This window comes from Aspergillus flavus, chromosome 3 (assembly GCF_009017415.1).
Source record: "Aspergillus flavus chromosome 3, complete sequence".
In the NCBI taxonomy this organism is placed as follows: domain Eukaryota; kingdom Fungi; phylum Ascomycota; class Eurotiomycetes; order Eurotiales; family Aspergillaceae; genus Aspergillus; species Aspergillus flavus.
The window spans coordinates 1667676-1682300 of record NC_092407.1 but is presented as its reverse complement, the minus strand read 5'-3'; the positions used below and the strand labels follow the sequence as shown (position 1 = coordinate 1682300).

At 48.5% G+C, this 14625-nt stretch overlaps 7 protein-coding genes across 7 annotated transcripts; 3 read left to right on the top strand and 4 right to left on the bottom strand.

The window, feature by feature from the left end:
* Positions 1-47: 47 nt before the first annotated feature.
* Positions 48-1494, bottom strand: F9C07_4768 (uncharacterized protein; the record flags this gene model as incomplete). Its single annotated transcript, XM_041290738.1, has 2 exons — positions 48-434; positions 493-1494. The coding sequence occupies 2 exons, from the start codon at positions 1492-1494 to the stop codon at positions 48-50; spliced, it is 1389 nt and encodes a 462-aa protein (XP_041144398.1).
* A 1641-nt stretch (positions 1495-3135) lies between these two features.
* On the bottom strand, positions 3136-4812 carry F9C07_4767 (putative alkaline phosphatase; the record flags this gene model as incomplete). Its single annotated transcript, XM_071511264.1, has 4 exons — positions 3136-3926; positions 3980-4264; positions 4323-4539; positions 4606-4812. 4 exons carry the CDS (start codon positions 4810-4812, stop codon positions 3136-3138), a joined length of 1500 nt encoding a protein of 499 aa, XP_071364956.1.
* Positions 4813-5881: 1069 nt separating this feature from the next.
* F9C07_2230642 (P-loop containing nucleoside triphosphate hydrolase protein) lies at positions 5882-6574 on the bottom strand (the record flags this gene model as incomplete). Its single annotated transcript, XM_041285253.1, has 2 exons — positions 5882-6217; positions 6365-6574. The coding sequence occupies 2 exons, from the start codon at positions 6572-6574 to the stop codon at positions 5882-5884; spliced, it is 546 nt and encodes a 181-aa protein (XP_041144396.1).
* A 602-nt stretch (positions 6575-7176) lies between these two features.
* On the top strand, positions 7177-7641 carry F9C07_1390054 (uncharacterized protein). The gene has a single exon (XM_071508057.1). The coding sequence runs from the start codon at positions 7316-7318 to the stop codon at positions 7589-7591; it is 276 nt and encodes a 91-aa protein (XP_071364955.1). The 5' UTR covers positions 7177-7315; the 3' UTR covers positions 7592-7641.
* A 619-nt stretch (positions 7642-8260) lies between these two features.
* F9C07_2201701 (uncharacterized protein) lies at positions 8261-9361 on the bottom strand (the record flags this gene model as incomplete). Its single annotated transcript, XM_041285252.1, has 2 exons — positions 8261-9091; positions 9143-9361. The coding sequence occupies 2 exons, from the start codon at positions 9359-9361 to the stop codon at positions 8261-8263; spliced, it is 1050 nt and encodes a 349-aa protein (XP_041144395.1).
* Positions 9362-11763: 2402 nt separating this feature from the next.
* F9C07_4763 (uncharacterized protein) lies at positions 11764-12277 on the top strand (the record flags this gene model as incomplete). The annotated part of the gene is made up of 2 exons (XM_071511263.1): positions 11764-11792; positions 12070-12277. The coding sequence occupies 2 exons, from the start codon at positions 11764-11766 to the stop codon at positions 12275-12277; spliced, it is 237 nt and encodes a 78-aa protein (XP_071364954.1).
* Positions 12278-13262: 985 nt separating this feature from the next.
* On the top strand, positions 13263-14346 carry F9C07_4762 (uncharacterized protein; the record flags this gene model as incomplete). Its single annotated transcript, XM_071511262.1, has 2 exons — positions 13263-13405; positions 14253-14346. 2 exons carry the CDS (start codon positions 13263-13265, stop codon positions 14344-14346), a joined length of 237 nt encoding a protein of 78 aa, XP_071364953.1.
* Positions 14347-14625: the final 279 nt, after the last annotated feature.

The following is a 14625-nucleotide window of genomic DNA, read 5'->3' as shown; positions in this document are numbered from 1 at the left end:
GGTGAGAACAGATATCATCAAGGGCTACCCCGAGCCTTGTTTGCGTCCTATAGCCATTCAGGTGCCTTGCAAGGGTGATCTTCCCGATCCTTCTCGATTTTATCCAAGATCCACCCGGATTTATACGGTCCTTCATCACCTTCCGGATCTCTTTGGTATCCCAGCCGATAGGAGAAGGAGAATCCACAAGTCTGGTCGTGGTAAACGAACTGGAAGCACTTGGAATGCTCCTGACACGCTTTCTGACATTGCTCAAAAGAGCTATACGCTTCCTTCTCGACCGGGGTCATATCCGCGGGCGACTTCTGTCTCTGTCCTTCAACACCGGGCGCGCGGAACATCAAGTCATCGGAGAGATTATACCAATCATCGCGCTGCGAGGGAAGCGCACGACCCATGAAATAGTCATACAGTTCACCAATAAGAAGCGGTTCCTGCTCATCGTTAGCCATCCACTCACTCACCTCTAACAGGAATGAACGAAACACATACCTGTGGATGTTTCCGCCGCTGCTCATAATTCCACATCGCATTAACATCCACCGGCGTAACACTATGCATAGTAATCAATGGCTGACACCCATGTCGGGACCCAGTGTTCGGACCGGGCCCAAAAGGAAGCGTATTCTGCTTCTCGCCCTGCATCATGGGCCATTTATTACTCAGCTCGACGCCCTTTTCCTTCAGGGCTTTCATAAGCACGTAATCGCCGTAGATCTCGTCGTGCATATGCTCGTCATATCGAGCAGCCAGATCGGCATCTCCGTCCAAGACGCGCTTCATCGCTTCGCGCGAGAGGATCACCCCGCTTCCTCCGTGGGCGAACTTCTCGGATTGGAACGTCGCCGCCGAGCCCAGATAGAGCGGCTTGGCAGGGTCCATCCGCGCCAGCCACTGCACTAGATTTCCCCAGAAGAGGTACGTGTCGGCCTCGACGAAGACATACCAATCGTGGCCCGGGCGTCGCTCCCAGGTTTCCACGAGCATGTGGATGAACTTGTACTTGTCCAGGTCCCAGGCGGCCTGGCGCGAGGTCCGGAGGAGCCGGATGTCCCGGCCTGAGGACAAGTAGTCTTTGATGGTGCGATAGTAGGCGAAATCAGGATGGGTGGCCTTTAACGTCTCGTTGACGTTCGCGAGCACGTCGTAGACATGGTAGGGTCCGATGTCTTGCTCGGAGTCGGCGAAAATGAGCGGGTCTTGGCAGCATCGCAAGGCTGTGAGGAGTTGCGTGGGGAGCTTATCGTAGATGATGTTTGATCCCGTCTTGACTACCACCTGGATGTGGGAGGTGTCGAGGAGACCGCTGCATCGGACATCACTGGGGTTCCATGGCGATGACGAATTGTGCGTGGGCGAGACGGTTTGAGGAGACGAACTGTGGAGAATTCGGGTCTGTGGGGGATTCACAAACACGATCCAAACAATGATGATGGTTGACAGCAGGATGGCGCTGCCGCCCAGCATTCGTCCCGAACATATGAAACGGTTCATTATCGACGTCCAGCAGGGATGAGAGGAAAGTTCTTTGTCTGCATTGACAATGAAGTCTTGCAGGAATTAAATAAAAAAAAATTGGTAAGCGTGTCTGTTTTTCTGAGAGTGGGCTGAAGATGAATGGATTCCGCAGTCAAGCACTAACGTTCTTAATTTAGTACGACGAATGAGACATCGTATTTTAGCGTTTCCACTCGACGTCACGACAACTGAGACCCTGGTGGCCCTGCCAAGACGTTAGACAATCAATGTTTTACTTACTGTGTCCTGTAAGTAACTCTGGATCCGTCTCGGTAGTTGCCAGTTCTGCGGTCATCTCATGCGCCCTGCCGTTTCGCCTGCCTTTTGTTGTTACTTAGGGTTAATTCTAAACCCCAGAGCCCTAAGTCCGCAACGACCTCGGTGTGCCAGTTAGGCGTCCTACTATTCTTCCTGCTCGTATTGCCCGTCTCCTCCCAATTCTACTTCATTGTCCCACCACCTCCGGGGAAAAAACAATACTCTCGACCTCAATCCGTGGTACGACATCGGACAGGACCTGAACATTACATGGAACGGCACTCCCACGGGCTACATCTCTATCGCCATCCATCAACGCCGTCCTGCTAGAGACGAAGCCGAATTCATCCTCAGTCAGTAATATCTTGATATCCCTTACACAATCCAAATACAAAACCAAATTACATAGATAAATAAATACCCTAGGACTTGGTATCCCGTTGGCTGTTACTGTAGGTGCTCTTATGGGGATCTTGATCGCGAGACGGTTTAGGAGGAAGAAAGTTATGGAAAACTCGGTTATAGGGTATAAGGTACCTGTTGATAAGAGTGGGTGTCGGATGGTGGGACCGGCGGAGTTGGATGATACGGCGCGTAAGTTGGAGCCGGTGGAGATGCCGACGGATAATCATTGCCTGAGGGGTTGAAGTAGAAGGGTTTATGTGTAATTGGGTGGTATATGATATATGATATATGGAGTTTAGGGCTCTGAGGGGGTATGATTAGATCATTTTGTGTTTGTATTATGGCTATATACCCGAATAGCATCTGGGGGTTTTATTAGGTTTCGAAGTATACGTTATAATGATTTCCTTGTATCTATCATTTGTGCTTTATTCGCCTCCTGGGGTAATTTATTATCATGGAGCTATCCATAGAATTAGTCTTCTAAATAGACCTTTCTAGAACTTCAGGTACTATATGTGTCAGGCCAGCGCTGACAGCTTATCTACTTATCCCAATAAAAGTCGACCTTTCTGGGCATTTCAAAACACTGGTATGAAGGCAATGCCTATGTATATGCTTAGTATAACTAACCAGGCTAGATATCTGGCAGAAGTTAACCCCAGCTTGTGTCTTTAGGACCGGGAATACGATTGAGCTGGTAAGTCGTGTCTAAGAACAATGGATAGCATTTATACCTGCGACAAATGTATGGTTGCTGTTGTCTGGAAAAACAGTGTCTATTCATGTCTTGGTGAAATACAAAGAGATTATATTACTGGCTTGTTATACCACTCTCCATCCTCCCAATTTGCGTCATGTCGCGCTGCGTATATTACATTTTGTACAATTCCCCATCTCTCACGGCCTCTTCCTGCATCCATTGCAAAGTGTAATCCAGGACAGGATAACTAACTAGTGGTAGTGATCGCAACCCCCGAGGTCACGACGAGCTAGCTCGCGCGGGCCCAGCCACGACGAGTCTTCCTCAGCGGCCTTGCGCAGCCGCTCGGTAACGGCGTCCATATCGAGACCGAGAACCTCTTCAATGTAGCGAGGGAGCTCAGTGTTATCCCAACCTCCGGCGAGGTCCGCCTTCAGGGCCTGGCGCTTCCGACCAGCGGCATAACCATGCAGAGTGACGTCGACAGAGGTGTGGCCTCCCGTCGACCAGTCAACGCCGGCGCGAGAGGACATAAGGGCGGCGATGCCGGCCCCGATACTGTCTGCGTCGAGGATGGTTTGGATGTCCGCGTCTTCGACGTTCTCGAGCCCGTAAGCGGGGAGAATCTCGGAGACAAGGAAGTCCCGCTCGTCGACGTCGGCCGGGCGGTCGTTGTCCCAGACGGACTGGAGGTAGGCACGCGAGTGGGTGGCATTGCGTAGAGGGAGCGGATCGTAGCCGTTCAGGGTCAGGCCGCCGGTTTCGTGGTCGGCGGCAGACAACATGATCGTGTCTGGGTGTTGGTCGATCCAGTCTCGCACCCAGGCTACTACGTTGTTGTACATGACAGTCTCGAAGGCGTGGTTGGCTGGGTCGTTGTCGTGCCCGGCGTGATCGATTCGGGCGGCCTCGATCATGAGGAAGAAGCCCTTGTTCCGGCGACGAGTGGCGCGGTGGAGAGCATTCACGGCTGTCTCGGCCATCTCAAGCAAGGAAGGTTCGTCCTGGATGACGCGACGATCCATTTCGTAGCGCATGCTTTCTGTGATCGGTTAGCTTTGGCCCTCCCTGCGTCAGGAGGGTTGATCGACTTGCCATCGCTGAAAAGACCCAGAAATGGTAGATCTGCCTGACCCTGACCCTTCCCAAGAGCATTGAACTCTTCGCGGCTCGTGGCGACGGTGAAGCCCTGCTCCTCTGCGTAGGTCAGTAGGTCGAAATCGTCCGTACGGCAGGATCCCTCTGTGCTGTTTGGCGAGAAGTTGCAACGTCCGCCACCGAGAAGCAGATCGACCATGGGGCCGAGTGGATGGCTATAGCCGAGCTGTTGCTCTGCGATCAGGGGCATAGATCCACGGTTGGCGGCGTGAGCTGCATAGACTACAGAGGATGAGCAACGTTTGCGGATTAAGTGCTGGGTGAGGAAAATGTATTTTACCTCCGGGGGTGGCATCGCTGATGTATGTCGTGGACACGAGACCAGTTTTCATGCCTCCAAGCTTAGCGGCCTCGAGGATGGAACCTACAGGCTGGCCATCGGGTGTGACAGAGATGGCACCGTTGTAGGACTTGTGTCCGGCAGCATACGCGGTTCCAGAAGCAGCCGAGTCGGTGATCATGTTGTTGGCGGAGTGGGTTCTGACACGTCCGATAGCCTGAGAGAGAACTTAGCACCGAATTGCAACCTCATAATCCCCAGGTCAGGACTAGAACCGGCTTACCAGGTCGTCCACTGGAAGCTCATCAATCTTCGGGTTGCTGCCAGTCGTGCCACTATCAACCAGAGACATAAGGTCGCGGGCCATGTTCTGCGACGCAGGCCCGTAGCCATCGGGAACGATATAAATAACGTTCTTTGCCTGGACAGAAGCTGCAACTGCAGTCTGGACAAGGGCCGCGCCCGCAGTGATGGCAGTGCGGATATGCATCTTGATAGACGTTTCTTAAAAACAGAAAAGTTAAAGGGACACGTTAATTGCCGGTCTTTCAGGTGCGCATGGTGTAGCTTTTATAGATCCTTCCACCAATTTCCGGCATGCCGGCCCCTGAATATCTCCAGCTCTCTGTTCCTAGAAATACTTGGTCAATTATATTCAAAATAGCGCATCTCACTCCACGCTCCCCAATTGGGACCAGCTGTCGAACAACGTGCCGGAAGTGCTGAGATTAGGGCACTTGGCGTTTTCTGTACGGCCATCTCGGGTATCATAGTTCTAATTAAGCCTGTGTCCATGTTATTCGAAGGAACAGCTACATAGGGGTCCGCCAAGGCGGCGGAACAGTGCCACTGATGTTATCGCCAGATGCCAAGAGCTGTGATCGAAGCGAGAGGGTAAGCAATCAACCAGCAAGTAACCGGGGGTCTCTAATGGTATCGGGAATTGTAAGCGACTCATAAGTGGATCGTGTCTGATGAGTTCTTGAATCAGAAGATGCCAGTCTCCCACGTTCTCATCGGCCAAGAAATAGTTCATTGCGATGCTCTCGCACTCAGCGACAGCGGCGCTTGGCTTCGTGCGGAGTAATTTACCTTCGTCTTGGCCACTCGCTCAGGCCCCCTTATTGGTATGAGTTTATCTGCTCGATATGATTTCAGCTAACTGACCTTGATAGTACCGTATGATGCGGCAGTTCGAATTGATAATAAGGATTCGTTTCTCGGGGGCTAAGTGACACCTGCTTCATATATCCGGATATAGAGGCTGAATCAACGGGCTTCAGATCGCCATGTGCCGGGGAAAACATACTGGCCATTTGTCACCATCACGAAGGCCGTCTCGTCGCAATGGGATCCATGAGGTAGTTGCTTAGATGTGGAAGATGGAGATTAACGTGAGCACGATAAATTTCTTTGGTGACTAGATTGTGGTGTGGGAGCTGCACTGGACATGCCAAGCAATTTTTCAATGTAAAGAAAACGCACAACGCATAGGCTTAAGACACATAGCGAGTCGCCACCCTAGATAGGAGTACAAAAGAAAATTCTAGATCAAAGAATCAACTATGCAGAGCGGGGATAATCAAAGGGTCATCGTCCTTGCGAACCAATGGCTTCATAACTTGACTGTTCAGCTTGTCTTTTCTAACCTGGCACTTCGAGATCATGATGTCGATATTGCTGTTCTCCGCGAAGAGCTTGTAAACCTTGACCATCTTGTCCTGGCCCTGACGCAAGCAACGTGCATAGGCCTGTCTTTCGTGGTTCATGTTCCACCAGACCTCCATCTGGATAATGACGGATCCCGGTTGTAAGTTAATACCTGTACCACCACATCCTGCAGTAACAAGCAAGGGTGCGGAAGATGTCCCGTTAGTGAACTCCTCTCGGACGGCCTGCTTTTGTGTGTGTCATTGAGGGTGCCATCAAAACGAAGACAAGTGACGTCCGACTGCTGCTTCAATACCACGGCAACAATGTCCAGAAACTTGAGATAGCTGCTGAAGATGACAACCTTCTCATCGGGCCACAGTCAAGGGTACGCTTTCGTTGCGATGGCGTGCAAACATGCAAAGACAAAGGACGCAGAAATCGAGAAAGTCGTTCTTGAAGCCAAAGAGATAGCCAACGATGTAGTGGGAAATAATGTCCGAAACGTAAGGCCATCCAGCATTGGGAAAGAAGACTCGCTCCAGCTGCTTAGATGCCTGGTTGAATTGCTTCAGGATCTGCGGGATAGAACCGCGTCTCATGTCGAGGCTTGTATGGCTGTTCACAGAACAGATCGGATCGCGTTGTCTGTAGAAGAGATATACAGATTGATATCAGATATAGACCATCAAGACGGGATCTGTTCGGCGTATGATCGGCTCATTGCTGCTAGTGCAGCTAGATGGGAGGCAGCTACCTCCATACTCTTGTCCTTCCAAAAGTGGTCTAGCGCCTTCACCGTGAATCTTCACCAAGACCATATAACATTCTACTTAGCTTACCATTCTCCTTCCTCTTCCCATGGATCGTTCTCTCGTCATGTATTGTAGGTCGATTTCGTCGCAGATATCTGAACCTGCAAGAGCAACGCTTACCACCTCTCATACTGCTGGAGTCCTGGACTATGTCGCAGTTTCTCCTACCACATTTAATACTGGTCTGTTGCTGGTTCGTGGTGCCGTTGAGCTACCCATCTCGTGTTTTCCTCATCATTTCGTGATTTAGTGGCAAAGCACTACTCCGACGACTGAGATCATTCTTACGGTCGAGAGAAGATCCTTTAAAGTTTGGTCCAAACTTAGGCCAATATTCAGTGTAGCAGCAGAACGAACGTGTCTTTGGCCCTCCTTCTTTTGAGTATAAAGTCTATGGTAATTGTCGTGGTTTCCTAGGTTGCTAAGTTCTCAAAGAAGCAGTTACGACCACCATTTGCCCCTGCCTGTGACTTCCGCGACTTGGAGTTACTAAAGCATCTTGATCTGTCTCTGTGAGTCTTCTCTATTATGTTACAGCTTACTCCCAGTATTGCCCCACCAAGCATGTCGTTCTCACGGTTGTCACGGCCTAACATGCCACCTCCAGCGCTCCCACCCCCGTCGCCCGTAAAAAGACTGAGAATGTCTTCGTCTCAAAGCGAAGTCTCGTCAGGAAACTTCTCTGAGCTTGTAAAAGCTGAAGTCCAGAGACAGAACGACAACTGCTTTGCATGCGGCACTGAGATCATACAAGTAGCTCATGTAATTGCAAAGAGCGCCCCATCCGTAAGCAAAAGTGTCTAGGATGCTCTTTGTTACTATTTACTGATAGCTTCTATAGGTACCCTTACTCCAACAGCGCGGTCTGATTAATTTCGATTTAAGGGGTCTGTAACGGCGGGAAGCTATATAGGCCTGACCAGGGCATTCTGAATCGTTGATTCAGAATTATTTGACCTTTTGGCCTTGTGGAATATCGGGCCCTGGCGATATCTCTTACAGGGTCCCGAGAATGGTATTGGGCTCTGCCCAACATGCCATGTTATGTTTGACAGAGCTTCAGACCCTGGTTTCATTTTCTTCCCGACCGACATTCAATTCTTTTGATTGGACTACAGAAGGAATCATGCGTCGCTACGCCCCGGTGTATTCAAAGGAGTCTGATATTCCACAAGGCCAAAAGGTCAAAGAATTCTGAATCGACGATTCAGAATGACTACGTGCATCTCAACCCCCGATCTGTCACTCTATACCTCCCGTTTCTCTCTTTCTATCTTCTATACTTCAGCTCAATGCTTCACATAACGACCTTTTTTCCTGAGTACGTTCTTAAACAAATTGTAGCACTGTACTATTAGGAAGCCCACCAGGCACGACTTCTGGTTCTGCCATTGCTATTCTAAATTTATTCCTTCCTAAAGCCCTGTCTCATCTTGAAATCGTCTTCAAAATGAGATCCTGGGTCATTGGGGTTCAACTGAGTAGCTTAACAACATCCATGGACTCAAATAATGGCGCAAATCGGTTTATTGCATCATTTCCCGTAGCATTAGGTCCCAGAACCCAATTACTACTGGCATAGACCTCATTATGAATATCAATGACCAAAGAGTCAGGCAGAGTACAAACGTGATGTGTGTCCTGTATATCCCCAATATTATGGGTATCCTGGACGATTCTGTGAATATCTGTGTCGGTGGGGGGGCTCTTTTGATCATCATGGTCGGATTCGTCGTCGCTTCTCTTTCTCTTGTGGTCCTTAGGTGGAGCGTGGTAGGCTTCTGCAAGCCTCTCATTAATGAGATTCATGTCGTCAAAATACAAACGGCGCAGTGTGGCCAGTTGATCAATCGTAGTCCGGTCAAGTGCATAACAACGGGCGCTTCCTAATATAGCGATCCCTCTTCGAATGGCAGCCATAGGGTGCCCATGCCATATCTTAGGGGTAGCAAGGGTCTTAAGAAGGCTGATGGATCTGTACGCTGGAGGCAAAATGTCTTTCAAAAAGTACCCCCGATATAGTCCTCCGTCCGCGTTTTGTGAAACTAGGCCTTGGGAGGCGAGATGGTCACGGTACTGCGCGATAGTCGGTACTGTTCGGTCAGATGGATCCACCCCTTGGGCACGTCGGGCCCGGTCTTTCATTTCCCACATGATAAAAAACGCTAAGTTGGTCGGTAGAAATACCCAACACGGGTCAGAAGAACGGTCAAAAGCACTATAACAGATCGGACAGAGCGGAATACAGTTGACCGCTGTTTTGAATGAAAATGGGAATAAGCCAGCTTGGATCCAATAAGGGGCCTTGAGGCTGGTTAGCCAATGTAGGAATGTATGAGGATATTGTATACATACCTGACCATCTTTCTGTGCGACCACGTGGGCGAATTCAGGGTCCGGGGTTGCACAGCTCCAACAAGACGTACCAGTCATGCGGATAACCTCGAGCTTGACACTTTCACTGAACGCGTTGGAAATGTCAGTCCGAGGTTGTGAACTTTGAGAGCGACGTGGGGAGCGGGAAGGGGACGCAGGCGGAGGCATCAGAGCCCGGTCATTCGATTTACCTGCCATCATTAGCTGGTGGTGGTGGATAGATTTCGGGAGCTATCTCACCTCTGTAATAAACGGCTAGTAGTTGGAATGAATAACTTTCACATTAGGGAAGCGCTCTGGACCTCAAAAGCGACTGCCTCGCAAGTTGAACGGTCAAAAGAAGGAAGAAGTATTTCGATAACTATAGCTCAGATCCACGTAATTCGGTCGTAATACACTAGGACTGCTTTGTCTCTTACGTGACATTGACAGCTTACAAGTCACGCGGGGTCTCTGATCGTAGCTCAGAAAAGAGGGAGCAGTTTTTCTTCGTTTCTTATCTGTAGTAATGGATGAATGGATGATAGAAACGATGGAAACTGGGGCTATTCGGGGTCATTCCGGGTCAAGAAGATGGGTTAAGGATATTAGGAGGACGGGGTGTTGAACTGGAAACTAAGTTATGGTTAAACAGTCAAGACGCTTTTGCATATAGGTGAATTTGAAACTGGAACACCGCTTTCGCATTCTGCCCGCGTTAGAGGAACACTATTTTAAAGCACTGCGAACTAGCCTATTAGCCTGACGCCTGGTCTTTGACAGCTCCAGAATCGAACAAGAATAGGCTGCCAACTCGAGAAGAACGAGAACATTCAGCACGGGGTCCGAAGCTAATGGCTTTGTATAGGGTGTGGACATCTTTAATACCTCATATTCCTTATTCTTGGATGCCATATCCTCACTGAAGAAAATAGTAAGATTAATTGGATCTTAGATTTTAACGCTTCGATATTGGTAGCAGCCCCCCTTTACAACATGTGTTATCAATATAAAAGAATACAGGACACTGATAGGCCTACCTTCTTTTATAACAGGCGAGGTTTGCCAACGACAATACAATGCAGCATGCTCAACTGCAATATAGCCCACAAATTATAGAAAAAGGCTTGCTTTGCTCTATACCTACTTCGGCTGAGCATGACCAAACAATCCTGATAGTGTAGTTGGACTTTCGGCTAAGTAAAGACAGTATGAATTGGACCGTAGGATATTGAAGCTTTATTGACAAGATCGTTAAGCCAGATCTCAGGCAATTCAAGATTTAATATTATTCTTAGGGCTTAACCAGCAACTAAACTGTCTATAACACTTTAAGCGCTGCCAGCGTTCATCCCCGACAATTCGCAAACCGTCCTCACGAGATATACCTTGTAAGGTACTGGATCGATAGCTTACGAAATGATCTTGTCGTATCTAGTATTGGCCATTAAGGACAATCTAGCCGTCAAATAATCAATGATAGGATCTGCTATAAAGACATGACTTCGTTTATTGGCGCACTAATATCAATGGGCATATATGCGAATAATCAGACAAAAGCAACCATCAGCAACTTTGCGTGGCTCAGTGCTGGATTGGTTGACAGAGCTAGGATAATGCTCCCCATGCATCCTACCCCGTGAGGAAGGATGACCTCTAGGCTCCACCAGAACCATTCCAACTTACAGCATCCTATATCTGTGAATGGTGTGAATGGAAAAGACTGTCTTTCGAAAGATGGATGCATAAAGAGCTCGATGTGAAACTATCACTGGTCGCGGTGTCGACGTAGGTCACGTCGCCGAGATCACAGAAAAAGCCCTCCACCTTGTCTATAGACATAAAGAGCTAGCAAACATCAGAAAACACAGGAGATCATTGCACATAACAGCCGCCAATGCCTTGCAGTCAAGGCATGAATGACAGGGATAGTTATGTCCTTGGACTAAAGCCCGTTGTGAGGCCCAACAGAATTCTTCCTCTCCTCAGTCAGCCGCCGCCATAGTAATAGTGCTACTTCTGCTGTTGTCGTTACTGCTGATATTAATGATGATAACCACTACATTATTGAATACCGGACAGGAGTCCAGCTCGATAGAACACGGTACTACCCAAGGGGTCCTCGAAACTATGCCCCTAGGGGCTACCGTGACCGCCGTCACCCCCGCCAGCGCCGGGGACCGGAATGGTGTTTGTTGAAGTGGACGAATTTTTCATGAATATCGACATTGAAAGATCTTTCTTTCGAGGTGGGGGGAGATGTTGGGGACCAAGATAATAGCTACATACGGATTAGCGCTAGAATTACGTACCGTCTCGACTACAAATACTCCGTGATTTATACTTTCGACCGGCTGAAGATAAATCCATGAACGTCAGGAGCAGCCTTTCAACGGGTTGACAAATGAAAAGCTCAGTGGGTTTTGGCAGAACGGATGCATTACTCAAGCTAATTTTCTCGAAATGCTTAGTATAATTCTGGTCATTGAATCGTCCGAAACAGTGTCAGACTACCCAACCGGCTTATTCACCGTAAAATCAGGCAGCGGAGTACTCATTACAAGGAATAGTCATCAACTAGATATTGAACACTACCATATTTACCCCCTCGCAGAGTCAGAATGGTCGTGAAAGTTCTTTCACAGCAGCTGTACGTCGCAGAGATGGAAAATGTGTCATCTCCCGGAAAATAAATAGTCGCGCGAAACAACGTCATTGGACTTCATGGGAGGCAGCGCACATCTTTGTTGACACTCTGGCTGTCCTGTTTCTCGCCATCTGTCATGCACTGACGGAGGTCAATCGGCAGGTCCCACAGAAGTTGCTTCAAGCGTAGCACTTCTACTGATAATAGGGGCCATTGAACAGCGAGTAGAGGTACTTCCTACTTGTAATCCTACTCTAAGGGATCAACTACTGAAGGTCAGCGCGGCACTATCTACATATGTCGCAAATCTCGATTTCGATAACATGTGCCGTGAGCTCGAGGGAACCATTCCTGTGACTAAGATGGATAGAAGCACACTACCACAGCACGCGTCGGTATTCGCGCTGCTCGAACTAATCGACGAAGTGGTCCAGATTCGGCAAATCCTAAATACCGTTGAGGACCTGGTCTCGTTCACCCATGGTTAACCCCTGATGGGGTCACAAACTGACTGGTAAAGCACTCAGTCCCAACGCAATGATAGATCAGACATCACTAGCAGCCAGATAGTCATCAGAATTGTACTCTGGAGTGGGCAGGAGAGATTCAATACTATTGACTACTCGTCACGGCCCATGTGCAGCAAAGCTGTGGTGTGAAAGGGAGAAGATCACTTATAGTCCATCTCAGCCGCCTCGAAAATGGAGTAGTTCTCTGGTCGGGCTCTTCGAGATTGCTGTCTTTGACGAAGCGCATACACCTCGCAACAAAGATGCACAATTATCTGTACTGCGAAGTGGATGTACGCTGCAATGTGCAGTGCACATCCAGAACTCAAAGCTCTTACGGCCAACATGATTCTAGTCACCACTTAAAAAAATTATAAGTGATAACACGCCTGCCTAAACAAATCCTGATTAATCTAGAGCTGCTGAGCCAGTCCAGCTATAAGGGCCTTAACACAGTCACTTTCTGGACCGAGGGTAGTAAGCCTGGACCGTTAGCCAAACACCAACGAGGTACCCAGGGACTCGAAACGACTTTAAATTGGTCCATGATTACTAGGGAGTATGACCCTACATCTGCGATTGGTGGCCCTTCGGGGCCTCGTTAGCCTCACTTTATGACGGTAATATCGCCAGCAATAAATTGCTTGCTTTCATGAAGCGATTTGTTGCTATTGGAATTCTACACTTCGAGTACGAAGAATGATGAACATACTTGTGTTTTCTGCTGCTGCTTTTGGTTCTCTCCTTGTGCCGGACCTGAGCAAATATGAGTATATGGTCGCAGCTCTATGAGAATTTTGGCAGAAAGCCTTATCGTGGAGTGCACATGTACCTCAATAGAAAGCAGAGTGGATGATCTGGGCTATAACCCTGGCACCGGAGCAACTAGCACTCCCAGAGAAGATGGGCCGTTCGAGCGATTGCGAATGGATTTAACTTAGCTGAGACCATTAGCTCTTTAGTCATGATCACCAAAGCAGGCGAACTCCCAAGTCCTGGGAAGGTACGTTCAAAATTCAGATGGCATTGCTTGTCCAAGCAATTGATATGCTGCGGAACAACCTTCACTGGAGGCTTGAGATCCCGGGCCAAACTTACAGGCACATGGTGTGTTTTGGCCATACTCGGTTTACCAGTCCGCATATGAGCTGACAACTACCCTTACGATTTCGACGTTAACGGGAACTTGCGATTGACACGTCTACCACCAGGGCGCCAGTCGTTTCGACAATCTATGGCAAGCCTGGCACGTTGTTTTTAAAGGATACTATGCCTTTGTTGGCGAGGACTTGGCAACGTCGCACCCATGGCTCATAAACAAAGGTACAGGGGATTCATTCTTCGCCTCTAACTTGGAGATCGGCTGTTTGCTGTACTCCTTGAATCCAGGTGTGTCAAGCAGTGGTATAGCTCCTTTCAAGAACTCTTTGACTGCTTTATGCAGGCAAGGACGGTCAAGGCCCCAGTCTGGCGGGTAGGGATGATTTCTGAACGAAACTGGAGATGTAGAGTGCATATATTTGATGAAATCAATTAGACACAAGGTTTCTGTGTCGAATTGATCTTAACCAGCTGCGTGGTAAGCTGAGGGATTAATAAAATAGTTCATTTTGGCAAGGTATAGTTGACCTCCAGTACGAAATTCTTAGGGAGCTGGTACGTTCAAGATGTTGAGATGAGGGGAAGTCGATTGAAGTACATATTAAAGGCTTTGTCTAGTTAGTCTATACTATTCCTTAAGCGTTTTGGCGTAGGATCGGTATCCGTGCGCAAGGCACACTACTATCGGCCTCATCAATCAGGACTGCACTATCTACATTGTAGCAACAACCCTAAGTGACAAGTCTGTTTACTGTCAATCCCGAATGCGGCAGTTTTAGATATACTAGAGAGCATATATCAGAAATTGATTGTATAGAGGTGGTGGTAGAGAGAAACCTTGACGTAGAAGCAGGTATGTTGATCAGCCCAAGAAGTTTCTCGACATTACAAGACACACCATGACTGTGAAGTATTATAACTTGTCTCAAGACAGACTCATCACCTGAGTCTTGGGCTTCGAACAGCCCAACCCACTCGTTCGGTACACGAGAAGAATATCGCGTCCCTGGAATCTCTTCCAACAGCTCGACCTGGATTATGAACTGTCACCTCTGCTAATATAATCATGGAAGATTATAGAAGAATAAATCCTAAGGCTTTACTAGAACTTATGATTAAAAGTGCGTGGCAGCTGTGGCAGAATGTGAATAGCGAGGTTTCGGTGAAACTGCTCAAATCCCAAGGATTTAATTGTCCGTTAAGACTCGACTGGTTCGCCGTACATG

Bases quoted from the DNA above. Each gene is read 5' to 3' on its own strand.
- F9C07_1390054 (XM_071508057.1), top strand. From the start codon at position 7,316: ATGTTACAGCTTACTCCCAGTATTGCCCCACCAAGCATGTCGTTCTCA.